Genomic DNA, 18,398 nt, shown 5'->3' with positions numbered 1-18,398 from the left:
AATCAGAACACAATTTATTCCCCAGTATTTCACACAAGAGTTCCAAAGACACATTTACAATCATCAAAAAACTATTACAAACACAGTCTTCTGGCTATCAGGCTATAACTGCGAAAGCAGCTTCATGGCAAAACACTAAATACAGCTCCCGACTCGACCAATCACTTTTGAGCTAATCTCTGAACCTTTGAAAACATTCTGGGGCAAAACAGTAAGAATTTGTTCTAGAATGTTCTCGCTCTGTCTATGAAATGTCGTTAAATGGGCAATTTCATTGCAAACCTGGAAAACCTGCTTTTCCTTACTATTTACTGGCAACCCTAATCGTGGAAGTTATATTAAGGTGGCTGGTCATTTCTCAACAATAATGACATATGGATTCTATCCCATTCCCCCCAAAATGAATAAGGGGTGCTGTATCGCCTTTCATTTTATGGCATAAGAAGATAAGACCTTTTCTTACAAATTCAATCTTCATTTGAATTTATCTCCCCCCTCCCCCCAAAGATCTCCCATTTTGTTACTTATAAGTTTATTTAAAAGCATCGAAACATGATAGCACTTTTAAAATACTAAAATGTTACTTTAAAAGTTCATTAAGTAACATTTAAATGTTACTTTAAAAGTTCATTCATTTTACATAAGTAAATACTTATGTAAAATGTTACATTTTACATAAGTAAATACTTATGTAAAATGTTACATTTTAACTATCACACTTACACACAAAATATTAACCAATATTTTATAATGCTACTGCTGGATGTACAATCTTATTTATTTATTTCTTTTGAAAAGGGGAGGAAAAAATAGTTTCTAAAATCTGAATGCTAAAGCATCTTTTTCTTTCTCATAAAATAACAATCGTCTGTTTATTTTTAAAAATTGGTTCATCAGAAATTATTTATTGTGTTTCATCTGCTTTTTTATTACATTTTCCCTTCAATGCTACAGCAAGAAATATATCTATAATTTTTTTTTTAAACTACTATGAATTCATATTTTCATGGAGTTTAAACAAATAAAATAGAGATTGCATTATTTTTTATATCTTGTTACCAAAGTAACTACAAGGAATGGTTTGTAGAAACTACAATACGATTTTTCTTATTTAAAGATTTTTCAGTTTCTTGAATATAAAATAAAGCCCATTGTATTGAAAAATATATAATGGGCTTTATTTTATAGCAGCCAATCCACACTAATGCGGTCATGAGTTGGCACAAACTGATCAGAAACGAGTTCAGAGGCGGTATATTCTAGATGGTCGAAGACCATGCGAGTTGAGCGAACTTTAACTTTTTGCCCCTTGCCGCACGAGTTTCAGATATCTCCTTTCAAATGTCCAATTTTTATCACAGGTTTTAAATGAATATGCTTTCCAAAATTTCTCTTGAAAATATGAAATCAAACATAATAATCTTTATATAAAATCCAGATAATTAAAAATATATACATTAATACAGTATTTAAATAAAAGAAAATTCTGAAGTTTATTAAAAGTAATTACCCATAATTATAAGCCATTAATAATATATAACTGATAATTTTTACATAATAATCTAAAGCATAGAAAGATTGTTGTGAGAAAATAATGATAGATTTTGAAATTCTAGTTTTTGAATTTTACTTAAACTCTACACTAATATAAGGTTGCTTTTACAACCTCCTGTTGCCTAATGGATAAAGCTTGTCTCCTAGAACCGAAGATTGTCAATTTCAGTCCCATAAGGGCAGTGTTATAATGGAGATGCTATTTAAAAAAAGTTATTTACAGAAAATTTATTGCTAGAGAGTGATATACAGCTATTAATGCTAGAGATATATAGCTATATAGCTATTTATTGCTAGAGAGTGATATACAGCTATTAATTATTTAGGTTCAAAACAGCATAAATACTTATTCAGTTAGCTTGACATGGGAGTTTAAAAACCAGTTTTCCACTAATGAAGCCTTTACAGCTGATGCCAGACTAGCAAAAGCTCTACTCGTATAAAGTTATTCGTTCATTCAGTTTTAAAAATTTAGAAAGTTGGTGACAAGTAAATCATTTAAAAATTCAGCAAAACTATCATTTACACAGAAAGGAAGCTTTCCAGTATATGTCATTTAAATTAAGCCAAATTCAATCTTAGATATTAAAGCAGACTTTATGGTACTCTTCTAGGCATTTTAATGGCTTCAGATTTTTCTCAAAATGCATGGTTCCACAAATTTTAATCAAGCCAAAGACTTAATCTTGTTAAAAATTTTTCATTAGTTTGATGAACACTCATCTGCTTTAGCAAATTTACTAATTGTGGAATTCAATTTTGAAAACAGAAAAGAAATATATAAAGTGCAGTTACTTCAGTGAGTTTGAGACTAAAGTAGTTTTATAAAATAAAACTTTAGACAGTAACTCTTCATTAATATTTAAATGACTAACTGAAGTCATTACAGTTACATTTAAGGGTAAAATAATATGCACAGATGGCATAAAATACTTTAAAAGTTTTTAAAAATTTTCTCCTCTTATTATTATATTTAGAAACCTTTTTTCAGTGTGATATTTAGTAACCCTATAAATCGTAAATACATAATAGCAAAACATAATTTTTTTATTATATTAGCTAAATCTTTATCATTCAACAAAATTCCTAAATAACATAAATTAGATACATACAATGATTCCTTTCTGGGATATCCTCTTACTATCCTCCGAACCATACTTTTCTGGGATATTCTGATGAAAATTAGTGTTCGAATTATGCAAAAGTAATTTAAAAAAATTTTGATGGTATTCAAGTGTACCTCCACTAAAATTACTTGAATCTCCTTGTTATAGTTGTCTCTCACATATTAATATAACTCATTCCTTTCTGCTTCTTTTTTACGTAGAGCAAGAAGTAAAATAATAAGCTTTGATATAGCAGAAATTTGACCCATTGTAATTTAAAAACAGAACAGTAAGAAGTCAAAATACCACACAAAAATACACAATTTCCCTCAGTGGGCACATGTGAAAACTTTTAAAGTATCCACCTTGGTTTGAATTGACACACGCAGAAAGCCCTTATTTCGGACTTTCCACTTTTTATGCCAAAAGACTGTGTGAATGTGGCTTAAGACTCTAGAAAACTATTCTAGATCATTTCTTCTACACTTCAATAACCTTAAAATGCAAGAAGCAGACATTTATGACTGTTTTGTATCATCATCATACTTATATATAAAAAACCATCTGGTGTACAGACAACTCATTTTTAATAGCAAATTGCAAATGAGATTTAACATGGCTTATGTAATTCTACAACTGGTAATTAAGAAAGAAAAGTTGGTTACCCAAAATGTATAACCAATCATAGTAAGAAAGAAACAATTCGCAGCTTCTTACACTTTTTTCACAATGGATCTTACTCTTAATTTCCGTATAATTCCTTTGCCTGACATTAAAAATTATATACAGTACAAAGTCCGTAATCCGGACTTGTCGGGACTTTGGTGATTACAGATTAGGGGTTTTTCCGGATTATAGGTTATCAACTTAAATCTGGTAAGATGGCATGCAGAAACTATACAATTAAAAATATGAAACCGTAATTTATGAAACAAAGAGCAATTATGATCTACAGGGTATCAAAATTTACAAAAAAAAAAAAGTTTAATATTTGTTTACTTTATTAAACATTTCTTTCAATGTAAGTTGTTCAAGTTGCTTCGTTTTTTGTGCTAATACTTTCTCTTTAATTCTATAAACAGACATAATTTCTTGCTCAGTTACAAAATTCCACTGTTCAAGTTCTGTAATTGCTGTGTCGAGAATACAGACTAACTTGTCAATCGAAATTTTTTCGTTTTCAATAACCTCTCTGACACTTTCTTCACTATCGGAAGTGCGCATGGGTAAACGCTTTACGAGCATGCATAAGTTTGTGGCTTTGAGGTCTGGATTATAGATCATTTCGGATAATGGACGTTCGGATTACGGACTTTGTACTGTACCATTAAAACTCTCCTAAGTTCAGATCCTGGACAGCCATATGCTTCATTCCTGAATTTCATATATATCTAAAATATATACAGGAACAGATTTTAAGGACTTATTAAAAATACAGACACCTTCCTTCCATGATTTGCCAAGGAATTTTTTATCAGTTTCCATAATCAGAGGAAAAGCTGTGCATAATATAAATCAGGCCATTCAACCCTTCGTGGATGAGGAAAAAATTCTACTTAATATAACTATATGGACAATCCACAGATTTCATATTAAATCTTAGTAACAGATAAAAAATTATGCTCTTAGATTAGATATAAGAAAAAAAATCATCCCACTATTATACCGACAAATTAAAAAAAAATTACCGATCATCCACTTATTTCAGGTAAGCACATTTTTGCATTTTATCATGAATCTTTTAGTACTAGATATGAGTAGCAAAATTCTTAACAAACAGCTGCATGAAAATATTTCATAATCATAGCCAAAATTTAATTGTAGATTTTAACCAAATTAAAGATAAATTGTTAAGAAGTACCCTAAAAACTGATATAAAACTCTAATGATAAAGCTTTCTACAGGATCTATTTTAATAAAGAAGTTACATTAACTAGCTGTAGATTTTATGCAAATTAAAGCTAAAATATTGAGTATCACGAAAACTGATATAAAGCTAAAATTAAACTTAAGGTATTTGATTATCTTTAAATGAATTTTCAATGCACCAAATACTGGCTGATTTTAAGTGTGGCAGATAAAGACTGTCATAGGCAGAGATCAAAAGCATGCAAAAATGCTGTGTGTGCAGGACCTCCATCGGTTCAGTTTGAAAATATAATTCTTTTCTCGCATGAGTTTGAAAATATATTACTTAATCTTAAAAAGATTCACTTCTTTCGGAAATTTTATTGATATGTATAACATATTTGATTAGCACAAACTTGATATTATGTGGTTTTTTATAAATTTTTATACATACCTTAATTACAAGGACGCTCATTATTTTGAAATCCAAAACAATCAAAAGCTAGGACAAATTTAAAACATCAGCTTTCTAGACATTATTTTCACTTTTAATGATACTTTCTAAATGGCATTTGTCAATATTTGCAAATAGGCATTTTAATTTTTAAGACAAAATGAAATTATTTTAAATGTTTCATTGATTAATTGTTTACAGCAAATTACAAAAGGAATATTTTTCAGGAAAGTTTTTAAAATTTTCCTATAAATTCCGATGTAAAATTAGAATAAATCAAGCTATCTTGAAAAGAGTGATTTGTTTAAGCATACTTAGTAAAATAATAGGAAAATGTGTATATTTTACTTATGCTATATTTCGAAGGTAGTAAGTGGTAATTATGAAGCACGAAACTTACTTGCTGTCAGGCGGAGAGTAATATGAAGAGACCGCTGGCTGAGGCGGATAAGGATTCATTTGAGGCTGAGCCACAGAGAATGCTTGTGGTTGATAATACTGTTGGTTAGAATAAGTGTTTTCAGAATAAACACTAGGATCATGTAAATGCCTAGGATATCTTTGAGATAAATGGTGAGTTCCAGCAGTACCTAAGACATCAAAATTAACAAAATGTTAAAAATATTGTAATGCTAGGGAAAAAAAATCATGTGCTTTCTGCAGTTTTACAATTTTGTTCTTCTTGTCATGTGAATTAAATCTACCATAGCATGTGTTGCGCCACTTATGGTAAGTAAATTACCTCAGTTAATACTTTGAAAAAGAGCAGAAATGCCTCAGTTTATCAACGAAACTATGATTAGAACAGTAGTTTAAAGATTTTAAAAATGGATTTGAGTTTGTAATGAAGTGGTTTTGTTGCAAATAATTGAAATAAAACATTTATGCCTAAAAATAAACTTCTTGCCTGTCAATTTCAAGCAAGCCGTCTCATTTATCTGATGAATATCTTTAGTCTAAAGTAACAGATAGCATGTATGAAATGGCTTAAAAATCAGAAAAGCAGATGAAATTTGGGGGAAAAAAGAAACAATTCATCTCTGAAAGAATAAAAATTTTGAAAATGATATGGTTGTGCCTTTCTCAGTTCAAAAAGTTTGTGGAAAAGTCATGCCACATGGTGAAGTTTGTAACAATTGAATTTGGCTGTTTTACGGCATTGTCCATACTCTTCACTGAAGAAGAGATATCATCTGAGTTAGTGCTATTTCTCTTGCAGAGCAAATTAAGTCAAAATATTTAACTATTTGATATATCACATTTACAGAAACAGATCATATAAGTTTTGCTTTGTATGATTTAAAAAAAAAAATTTTTTTTTTTTTTTTTTTTTTTTTTTTTTGATCCAGCATCTTACAATTTTGTGTCCGGATAAAAATTACTACATATCTTGCTAGTTTTATCTTGGAAATTTAAAAATCAGATTTTTCACAGGATAAAAGAACTAAAACTTCTTGTCTTGGTTCTAAAGCATTAGATACATATACAAAGATATCCTTCAGTTCTTTGATAATTTCTTTACATCATTCTGCTCTAATACAATAAATAAGCTACAGCATAATTGGAAATGAAAGAAACTTCATTTTTAGAAATTACACATGCACAGAATACTGAAAAATGGGATGCAGCCATTTAAAACTGATGCCAGGCATACACAGTAGCACTGGAAATTCAGCAATTTGAAATAAACATAAACATCACACCAGATAACAATCAACATAATCCTCAACACAAATGCTTCAACAAATTTGTTTCTCATTTCGAAAATGTAAAATAAGAATTCTAAAATAATTGAAATAAATATGAAGACAAAAATTAGTACTTTTCGCTGGCATCTGGGTAGGAGGTTCTGACGGGGCGGCAGCAGCTGCAGGCATAGCTGGAGACATGGGAGGTGGTATTGTGGCACTTGGTGGTGGAGTTACCATTGGAGGGAGGGGCTGTTGATATTGAGCAGATGTATTGCTTGTAGAATAGGCAAAATTTCCAGGCATTGAGGGAGCTACACTACCATAAGAGAACTAGAAAAATAACAATTCTGTATAAGAATATGTAAAACAAAATGACAATTTAATTCAAATATTCACATTATGCCAAAGGTTCTGAAACCTCCTACTACAGACATCACTTGGTATATCACTAAAAGTTTAAGCATGCAAGCTACAATATAAACCACATTTTAAATTAAAGTGTGAGTGTGTGTGTGTGTGTATATATATGTAATAAAAAAATTCCATAGTCAAAATTACACTTAAATTTCTAACTGTATGTTCTTTTTCATTTTTAATGGCGACGGTCTCTTATTTGAAAGTACGCGGAATTAAATCCACAGTGCCGTAGTCAAGTTGTTTTTCCCACCTTTTCTACACGTACAGTTATAGAATGTTCTGGAAATATTTAAAGCAAACTGGATTGGCTGACGTCATTTCTTGGAAGCTCCGCCTTTCCAGTGGCTATAAAAGGACTCGCAAAGGAATATCGGGGGCTTTTCTTTAATGTAACGATGCAGTAAACGTCATACAAAATGTTATTAGTTAAAAGTCCTTTTATTTACTCCGGATATCTGATTTTGTAACTGCTATTTCTCCTGAATAATAATAAATGGATCCTGTTTTTTAAACTTATCGTCTGATAATTTAAGCTACTACTACATCTATATTTCTTCAACGATCTATTTATTCTGGACAAAAGCTGATACGTCACATATATATACCCATTTATACCTGAAAAATCTGAAATTTTGCCTGCTGGCTGAATTGCCTGCTCTCGCTTAGAAACTCTTATTTTAATTGTATTTTTTTAAAATTCTTTTAACATATAATATATGAAACATTAGATACATTTTTTTATATTTAATTTAAGGGGCCAGTATGCGTGATGTAACACTCCAGGTACCATTCCTGAAATTCATGTTAAACTATATGTCAGATTTAAATAATTATACAAGTATTAAATTTTCAGGACTGATACCATTCATATTGAAGTTAAAAATACATTATACAAGTAAAAATATAATTAAATCCTTCCTCTCTTGCTGGACATACACAGATCTAGGAAAGTAAATATTTTTTAGTTCAGTATTTAAATGATCTTCTGTTTCTTGTTTTCATGGATTTCTATTTAAAAACACGATAACCATCAGGTTTTGCTGCAAATTATAGGAAATCATTAACAGAAACCAACAAAATTATCAAAATTATTTATTGTGGCAGTGCTTTACTACATGCACATATGACTGAATAGTATGGTTAGTTTTGTGAAGAACATGAAGGAAACAGATGGCCCAAGGATTAAATGGCTATCAACAAGTGGAGAAAGCTAATTTTGCCATTTATTTAGCCACATCTAAGAAAATATGGCCATGATTATAATCTGCTGGCACACTTTATACAGTTCTTAGCAAAGTGCAGAGCTTCCAAGCTTCATTCTTCACTAACTTCTTCCTGTTTCCCACACTGACATTGGTTCTAAAAAAGGGCACTTCATTAATGTTGAGAACATTAAACAAAGACCATCTAATGTAAAAGTATTCTAGTTAACTTGACTTCAAAAAACCTTTTGTCAACGGATGGAGTAATCAAAATTATGTATAAAGGGAGGGATAATCAATTTACTGCAGTGTCTTTAGCTTCCTCGTATCACCAATTTAGGAATTACAGTGCTCAACATCGTATATAATATTTACAAAATATTTTGAAAATAAAGGCAACAATCAAATTAATGAAAATATTTTACGAAAATATACATACACTTTTTGAAAGCAAGAATTTTTTTATTCAACTAGACATTACAGAAGTTTTTAATATACATGGATACGTTTTAATACTTTAAAAGCCTCAATTCTCATTCTGCATTTCAAAATCATTAGCAATTTTGACTGGAGGCACTTTGTTGCCAAAACATGCTGATTTAAAATAGGCAATTTTTGATTAAACTAACTACAATTTCATAGCAATACAAAATGAAAATGTAAAGATTAAATTCTCCCATTTTTTATATGAATATAAGTTACAACAGCTTGTTTAATAATAATCATATAGAGATGAGATATCTTTACTATCTGTGGTAGTAAGATGTCTGCCAACAGCCTAGTTAGCCAGTTACATATAGCTTGGTTAACTAGTTTTAAGAATTAAAGTGAAAGCTATGTTTAAAGTATGAATTCTATAATACTTAGTAAATTCATAAAAATAACTGATCAGGTTAGTTAATGTGTTTAATTACTTGCATATTTTCTTGTCAACTGTAAATGCTGTCGGATATCTCGCCAAACTTGTGCCAATCATTCCGATGGAATTTTGAACGAATGGCTGGATCTTTATTAGTTAATTATAGATCACTTTTTTTTAGTTACATAAACAAATATAAATTATGGATACAACATATAAAATGCTAAATTATCTGATAAACAAATTCATTACAATTTGTGCTAATTATTCTGGTGGCAAATATTCTAATGCATACTTGCCAACCTTTGACACTCAAAAATCAGGAGATTTTTTTAAGAAATCAGGAGATTTTTCTCAATGTTAAAAAGACTTTTTAAATATAAAAATATAGTTTTTAATAATGAATTATCTTTAAATAGTAACTAATTCTTAAATGCAAGCAACACAAAAATACCTTACAGATAAAAAACATTTTTATTACTTGCATCATTTAAGAAAATAAAATTAAAAAAAAAAAAAAAAACTTTAATCAGTTTTCGTACAAATGTTATAAACAGTGGCAGATTTTGCTTTCTTTAAGAAACTTCCTAATTTTGTTCATAGCAATTGCCATGTAGGCCTGCTTTCACTAATAAAAGTTTTTCTAATGTGTCATCGTTAATATTAGATCTAAATTTAGTCCTCGTTTTTGCAACAACACTGAAAATCCTCTTACACTCCGCATTACTATGGGGGAACTGTCAAGATGGCCAACATAATTCTAGACAGTTCACTATATTTTAAAATTCCATCAGCACCTTTCAGTTTTCCAATTAAACTCCACGGTATCAATAATCCTAGCTGATTTTATAAATTCATTCAAGTTTTCTAATTGTAAACTGCTGTTATGCAGCTTTTGGAACTGTTTCAATTTTTCCTTCCTTTTAGAACTCCTTTCAAGATAATAATAAATATCAACAATGTGTTCATCCACATTTATTGGTAAAGAAGCTACCCCTTTTTCAGCTGCTAAATTTAAGAGGTGACAGGTGCACCTCATAATCTGCAAATCTGAATTTTCCTTTCTTAAGATGCCTGCAAGCCTACCAATACTGGTGCATTATCAAGTTTTAATAATTAGCTGTGCTATATTAAAGCCTGTCAAATGTCCTTCTAAAGTGGGAACAGAAAATAAACTGCACTCAATTTCTGAAGACTCTAGATTAAAAAAAGAAGCAACAATTGGATACAGTTTTGAATCAGTATTATTGCTTCCATCCGTAGAGAGGCAGAACGGAGTTGTTTTAATGCAATCAATAAATCAAGATTTATTTTTCAAACCCATTTCTTTAACAATTGCACCTGTTTTGGTTCTTACACTTGAGTATTTCTTAGCAATTTCACGATCGGGGAAACATTTTTCCAAATAAAGCTGCAGTGTGATCCTATGCATTCAGTGGCAGGTAGTGCTCAAGTAAAAAGGCAGAGAACAGACATTCTGCATTAATAACTTTTTGGTCCTCTGTTTTCAAAGAAAAATTTAATTTTCCATTTTTTTTACCCAAAACAACTCATGTTGTCCTTGTGTACGCACATGTTTGAGAACATCCGCCCATCCACCATGCAAAATCGAAAAATCTTAACGACAGGGGGTACACATCTCAAATTTATTACATTTCCTTGAAGAAATAATGGAAGGAAAGTCAACTGTGTACAATTTTTGAAACGTACATGAGTATTTCACCTTTCTCGCAGACATAACAAAAGATTATAATTTCTAAAACTATATCCCAAAGGCATGTGTACTCACACAACTCAGAACAAAATGAACGAAATAACTAAAGAACATTCAAATAACAGCTTGCTTTGTCCTCATTGGCTAATATATGCCAGATGACACACAGTGGAGCTCGATACCCATTGGAGAACTGGAGAACGATGTTTCTGGATACATATATTCTCTCACTCACAAAGCAGAAGTTATCTAATTTGCAAGGTTTTGTTTTAAATATAATTTAGAGAAAATTCAATTGCTTTCAGACGTCCAAAATCTTTTATTATTATTATTATTATTATTATTATTATTATTATTATTATTTATATAAGAAAGTATTAAGCCGAGTTCCATAAAAATCGTGAGAAATTTTAAGAATAAAAAAAAGTCGGGAGAAATATATTGTAAATCGGGTTGGCAGGAGAGTCAAAAATCGGGAGTCTCCCGCCTAAATCGGGAGAGTTGGTAACTCTGCTAATGGCTTGTAATAAATAACTAAAAATGAAATAGTGACTTTATTACTTTGCACAATGTAGGTTAGTCTATATACAAATCTAATCTTGGTTATTTAAAAGGTTCACAGGATTTCTCAGAGTTTTTTATCATGCCATTTTGCCAAACTCTTGTTTTTAAATGTTTTGAGTACATGCTCTGGTATTGGAATCAATCAAGTTAAACTGCTCATTATTTTTTAAAATGTTCAATCCTACATCTAATAATTCATTAGTTTGAAAGCCTTCCAAGACTTGAATCAACTATAGTTCAAAGACGAAGGAGGTCATGTCATATTCCATGCTGGCTTATTAGGAATTAACCCTCTGAGCATTATGACCAGGTTTATCCAGAAGAAAACCATCAGAAGTTTTGCTACTTGGTATATATTAGCTTATAATTTAAGATATTTTCTTTCTTTCTTTAATAATGTAAATATCATCTTAATAAATGTAAGTTCATGAAAATACAGACTAAAATAAGTAATTATACAAACTCAATTAATAAATGTTGTTTAAATACTGATCTTCATGATGAATCTAAACCTGTGCCACTCAGAGGATTAATTGGGACTACAGAAAACCAAAGCAAAGACCTTACGAGTGGAATGTGATATCATATTTATACATTATCAATGTTAAAAGGCACTCTTTGATAACAATTTTTATTTGTCAAAATGTTCAACAACAAAATACATATGTACCCAATATTCAATGCACAGTAAAACCACATATTTTAAATAAGTGACTCAATGTCTCGTATTAATTCCCATACTCAAGGGAAAAAATAGTTATCTTGTAAAAGTATTTATTACTTATTCAAAAAACATTTCTCAAATGTAAATAAAGGGAAAAAATTACTTGTGGTTGTGCAGCTGGTGCCTGGAAAGATTGCCTCCTTGGTTGAGATAAATTAGGCTGCTGCTGCTGTTGTTGTCCATACTGTGGCTGTGTAACCGACACAGAGCTCGAGCGACGCACATCAACTCTCTGAAAAGGAAAATGGGGAGAACGATATCCAAGAGCCTGGTAAATCCTGTCCCTCAAAATAGCCAACGTTCTCTGAAAAAAAAAAAAAAGTAAGAAACAGAGATGAATACATCGTATGAAAATCACTTTACATAAAAATATTTTCTTAGTACAAACATAAACATAGTAATTTTAAAGCAGTATCTATTAAACTAAATTCAGTGGCACAACAGTCCTAGTGGGCCACAGTCTGCAGTGCCCTGAAATCTGCTTTCTTGAACTTGGTCCCCGGAGTGGATCAGCATATGCCCTGGGCAAGTGGTCAGCTTGTTGCAGGACTTCCGGTGTTTAGTCCCCAAGCGAACTTGGCACTCATGTTATCGACCCACTCAAGGGATGAAAGGCTGAGTCAACCTTGCCCAGCCTGAAGATCGAACCTCGGACCTGTGGTGCAACTGTGCTATGTGCTAGCCACTTTGCCACTGGGTAGTCATTAAAGCAATATCAATGTTTAGATAAAAATGTCAACACTTAAAATTACCTCATTTGGATCAACTAGATAAGTTGCAGCGCTGTTGAGGCTGCCTTGAGTTGCCAACATCTCTGCATACTGTCCCAGGAGAGACGAGAGGACCCCAGTTTCAAGGGCAGGTGCTGTGCCAGACAATTGCTCCACGGCTCTTCTCAGAATCATGACTTGTTCAATTAAACTCTGAAAATTTATTATCAGTTATCAGAAGAAAATCTTATAATTTGATTGAAGATATCTTCACAGATGTAAATTTAATTATTCGAGAATAACCCGAGTTTCAGTTTACTATGTGGCTTTTAAACCATAACTTTAAACCTAACAGTATAAAATAGTACAAAGTCCGAAATCCGGACTGGTCAGGAACTCGGTGATTCCGGATTTTTCTGGATAATAGATCATCAATTTAAATCTAGTAAGATGGCATGCAGAAATTATATAATTAAAAATATGAAATCCTAATTTATAAAATAAAGAACAATTATGATATAATGGGTATCAAAATTTATATAAAAAGCTTAATATTTATTTATTTTATTAAACATTTCTTTCACTGTAAGTTGTTTAAGATGCTTTCACAAAAAATTCAAAAAATTCCTTTTTTCTTTTTTCTTGTGTCATATACAGTGGACTTTCCAATGACATACTCCTCGCATAATTTTGCGACAGATATATATATGTCTTTATCCATTTTTTGCAGCAATTCCACTTTTTGCTCAATAGACATCTAAACATGGTTTCAAGTTGTAGATCTCTTGGCAGCTCCAGAACTGGAAACTTTTTTCGACATAATCGAAAGTTCAAGCTCAGTTTTTATAAAAATGTGCATTGAATTAAGCCTGCACTGTAATAGTTTAGTTGCTTACTATACCTACATTTATTTCTTGCACATGCTTAAAACTAAACTGAGTCCTAAATAAATAAACTCCCACATATACTTAAGGCTTTATCTACGGCTGGCGCTCGATAACGCCTGGTGCAGTCTCTACGGGTCCTAAATTCTGCTACAAAGCGCTTTCTTAAGTCCTAAATTTTCACCGCGCCTAAACTTTGGATCCCAGTGCTTTCCCTAAATTATAAAAACTTCTCATACCTTAATTTTGAAGCTTGGTGCTCCCCCAAATTCCAAAAATTTCACCTTCCCTAAATTCTGCCGTCCGCTGCTGACATATTCTGTCGCTGCTTCTGGGTTTATGGTGAATAACATATCAGGTATTCTTAATTAAAATAGCACTAAATGTAATCTTTTGGCCTACGAGTCTCATTAACAAAATCTATTTTTAGCATATGAAAAGAAATTTTTGTTCAATTTTTCCTCAACATTTCTTAGAGTATTTAAAAATCTATAATCATCGCCAAGCATAATGTTAGCATAAAAGACTCCCATGCTCTTGTTATTCAATTAATAATATGAAAAAAGTTAAGACATCACAGCATGAGTTATTACTGAAGCTGTCATGTATTGATAACATGCGGTGATGAAAGCAAAATATAATAAATAATGACTTGCCATGTTGGCGTCAGGGATATAAAATAGGTGAATGTTTCGGTTTGAGATGTATACCAAGTAGATACTCAGCTACGGAGCCAAATTATTAATCTCACAAATTTATGCTTACATGCTTGTTTTTCAGCAATGAGGTATTTTATTTAGTGCGTTAAGTGAAATTAAGAATCGGAATTTGTAAGTGAAAACCTCCATGTTTTATTAAGGAAAGAAAAATGAAATGCAAATGCGCAAAGCATTAATCATAATTAAAAAAAAAAAAAAAAAAAAAAAAATGTTTGTGGCTTCTGAATGTGTGAAGTCCGGATAATGGACTTCCAGATTTCGGACTTTGTACTGTATAACATAAGTATGCAGAAGAAGAAATGTAGATGTAGGCATTTGATATACAAGTTTACAAATAAAGTGATTCTTTTTATAATTTTAGTCTAAACTTTTTTTTTTTTTTTTTGTGTGTGTATTTATTTGGCTTTTCTACAATGAACTGCATTTTTTATATGCTCAATTATCGAGAATTTTCGCATTTCCAGAACTTGGCATTTCTCGAGCTTTCCAGACAGTTGGCTTTTACTGTTATATAACAGATATATAGAAAAATCGCTCAAATTTCCTTCTTTGTAATAAGAGTTTAGCAATAAGGGAAACTAACTTATGCTAGGTATCTAAAAATAAAAAAAATGGTTTTGAATTACTTTACATCATAACACTATGCAACACATTCTGAAATATTCTTTTTTAACAATGTTACTGCTGAGGAGAGAACAAAAAAGATGCAGAAAAGAAAATCATAAATCTCATGTACCTGCCAGTTACATCCTTGGAGCAAAGACAAATTACCACAACTTTGTGATTTTAATTATTCAGCCAATATTTATAATGTTTTAAGCTCAATATATCAATAAATTTTATTTCTAATCTGATAACAACACTGACCATACCAGTGTTAAAAATTACCTTGGAAATAAGTGTTGTAATCATATAACTTTTTTCCTTTGCATTATTTTATGATGCACATTACACATGAATAAACAAATGCATATATAAAAACACTTAGTTTTAAAGATCAGAGCTAAAGAGTAAATTTTCATAGAACTAATTCTAAATTTAAAGAACCATCTAATTATAAAGAAAATTCAGCTTAATGAGTTTAAAGTATTATACCTGCAGAGTAGTAACATCCATATTTTCGTGAATTTTAACCCATGATTCTGCAAGTCGTTCAAGATTACCAGCACTTATGTAACATAATGCAGCATTTTCCTTTAATTTCGGCTCATTCTCTAAACGACGACCTAGGTGCTCTGAAATTAAAATTATAATTTTTAAAACTTTCTTCCTACAACTGCATTCAGGCAAATTTTCTATATTCATTTAGGCAAATTTTCATCTTCACACGCACATTTCATGACTATCAACATGCACTGTTTGTTTTCCATAATGGTTGCCCTTTTCTTAATAGAAAAACATGGATGATAGAAAACATAATATAATGTCGCCAAGAAAAGATACAACATTTTAAGGTAACGAATAATGCACAGTTATTTGTTTCCCGATATTGCTTTAATTTCTTCTTAAATAAGTTACTTTATCAGGTAAATAAATGAATTATAGTCACTGTAAACAGGGGAAAAATTTAAATTACTTGAGTTATGAAAAGAGAATTTATAATTGAGGTAAACTAAAGATTTAGTCATATTTTTTTAACCCTTTGGCCTGTAACAACGAGTCTGACTCGACTCGTGGTAAAGAATTTGTGTCATAAACAAAAGCCATGAGTCTGACTCATAGTAAAGAATTCATAAACAAAAGCCATGAGTCTGACTCGTGGTAAAGAATTTGTGTCATAAACAAAAACCACGAGTCTGGAATTTGTGCATAAAATGCCGCATATTATCATTAGAACAAGTGATTGGAGTTATTCTACATCAAATATTTTTCTTTTGATTGTAACGTCAGTATTTTTCTTTTTTCCTTTTTTTTCTCTCAGTTGTTTATGACGAAACTGGATGATCTCTTACTTTAGTTCCCCTTAAAGCTTCATTATGTTCACACGTTTCAAATATAATTTCATATAAAGAATTAAAAAAAACCTTATACCCATCATGCCAAGAAGAAGGAAATCTAATGTTCATGGTAGTGGAGAGAAATCTGGAACTATTGTACTGTAGTGGAACTATTGAAGTGGGAATTTAAAAACTGTCGCATTGCATTACATGTACCTCATTGTTTTGAAAGATACCATACAGTTGAAGACTACTAATTTTCATTAAATTAACTAAGTATTTATTTATAAATTGTTATTGATTCATTATCTACTTTGAAATAGTAAATTATTTTTGTCAATTGATTTAATTGATTATGATTACACGCTAGACGTCTTAAAATTACTATTTGTACCTAAACATTGTTTATTATTTCATAATTCCTTTTGTTACACTAAAATATACATGTCATGAAAAGTATACATTTTGCACCAGTTCAGATACACGGCTGAACAGCTGAATGGCATGGTGTGCGACCAACTTTCTTGTTTACAACAGCTTGCGCAATTGGCAGATATCGTGTGGGTCAAGGAGGTTAACAATGTTTACCAAATGAATATTACACCTCAAAAAAGGAGTACTGTTTACACTTAAAAAATACTGTTCCAAATATACTGACAGATGAGAAGCGGGGAAACAATTTATGATATAACCCTTGGCAGGTGTTCCATTGTATGAAATGCAAGATATCAAAAAACTTATCTTCCCCACACTTTCAAGAATAGCTGATTCTCAACGTTCTCGTGCAGGAAAGCATATAAAATCTTTAAATTATTTCCCAAATTTAGCCACTCTTTTACTGATTAACAAACTGGGCAATGAATTTAAAAACAAATTGCGATCAATGCCTAATATATCAGAACTTTTTATCACTTTTCACGCATACTTGTGCATAGCTAATTCTCATTGTGTTACCATTTAGCGAAGCATTATGCTCTTTAACTTTCAAATTTATCAGCCTGTTATTGATCAACATTCCGTAATTTATATCATTAAAACTTTCAAGACTGCTGTATTTTATTTCAAATTTAATCTTAACCTTGGTGCATTCTGTAACATAAATCAAGGGAAAACATTAAAAAAATGTTCAACAAAACCTTGTTTATAGTATATATAGTATATATAGTTTTAGAAAATGAAATCTCTATGTACATATAATTTATAAATAAATTTTATAAATTATATTTATGTACATATAATTTATAAAATTTACATAATAACTTGATTACGTCTTACTTTTACAGCAAATTACATCTTGATGGCTAATTTGACTTTTCCATATGACATATTAAAGTATTCATAAATAACAAATTTTATATTTTCATTTTCCACAATCATATCAGAGTTTTTCATCAGCTGCTACGAGTATATTTAAATAACAAAATTTTCAGCTACAAATATAGTTCAATAAAAATGTTACAAAAATAGAAAGCAACTGATATTCCTAATACAGTCAAAAGTCGTTAATCCGGATGCCCATAATCTGGACATCAAAGCTACAAACTTACGCATGTGCATAATACGTTTACGCATGACCGTTTAATGTATAATGGACGGTATAAGCTAAGCTAAAATTATCTAATTATCTATTTCAGTTAATGTTGCAGATTGCGTTGTTCCTTAATCTTCGAATTGGATCCAGCTTATTATTTTTTGCAGACTGTTAGAGCAATTTTATAAAAGTAAGCTTGAACTTTCGATTATGTCAAATAGAATTTCTGATTCTGGAGCTGCCAAAGGATCCACAAAGTGAAAGCATGTTTCAATGTCCATTAAACAAAAAGTGGAATTGCTGCAAAAAATAGATAAAGGCATGAAGAAAGTGACAGAGAGGTGATTCGTTTCTCTAACCAATCCGAAATCTGTTTATTAATTTCATGTTGCTCTGCTAAAGGGGGATCTTCAGGGCAGATGTTTTTACTTTATTTGGCTTATAATTCCTTGCTAAATGTAGTGTTTCATCTCGATGTACTCCG

The 18,398-nt window shown here is 30.8% G+C and overlaps 1 protein-coding gene across 5 annotated transcripts in view; it reads right to left on the bottom strand.

Annotated features, from left to right (window-relative positions):
- Sec31 (COPII coat complex component secretory 31) overlaps positions 1-18,398 on the bottom strand; it is a 120,899-nt gene that overhangs the window by 22,506 nt on the left and 79,995 nt on the right. For all 5 annotated transcript variants that reach the window (XM_085812578.1, XM_085812577.1, XM_085812579.1 and 2 more), the window contains 5 exons: positions 15,542-15,681; positions 12,886-13,056; positions 12,237-12,437; positions 6,785-6,983; positions 5,363-5,552 (listed from right to left, as the gene is read on the bottom strand). In XM_085812578.1, coding sequence (XP_085668704.1) covers positions 5,363-5,552; positions 6,785-6,983; positions 12,237-12,437; positions 12,886-13,056; positions 15,542-15,681 — 901 coding nt within the window. The remainder of the gene's footprint in view (positions 1-5,362; positions 5,553-6,784; positions 6,984-12,236; positions 12,438-12,885; positions 13,057-15,541; positions 15,682-18,398) is intronic.

The sequence above is a fragment of the Stegodyphus dumicola genome, chromosome 3, assembly GCF_044657685.1.
Source record: "Stegodyphus dumicola isolate Sdum_Otavi_A_Nest chromosome 3, ASM4465768v1".
NCBI classification, from domain to species: Eukaryota; Metazoa; Arthropoda; class Arachnida; order Araneae; family Eresidae; genus Stegodyphus; species Stegodyphus dumicola.
This window is presented reverse-complemented; position numbering and strand designations above follow the sequence as displayed.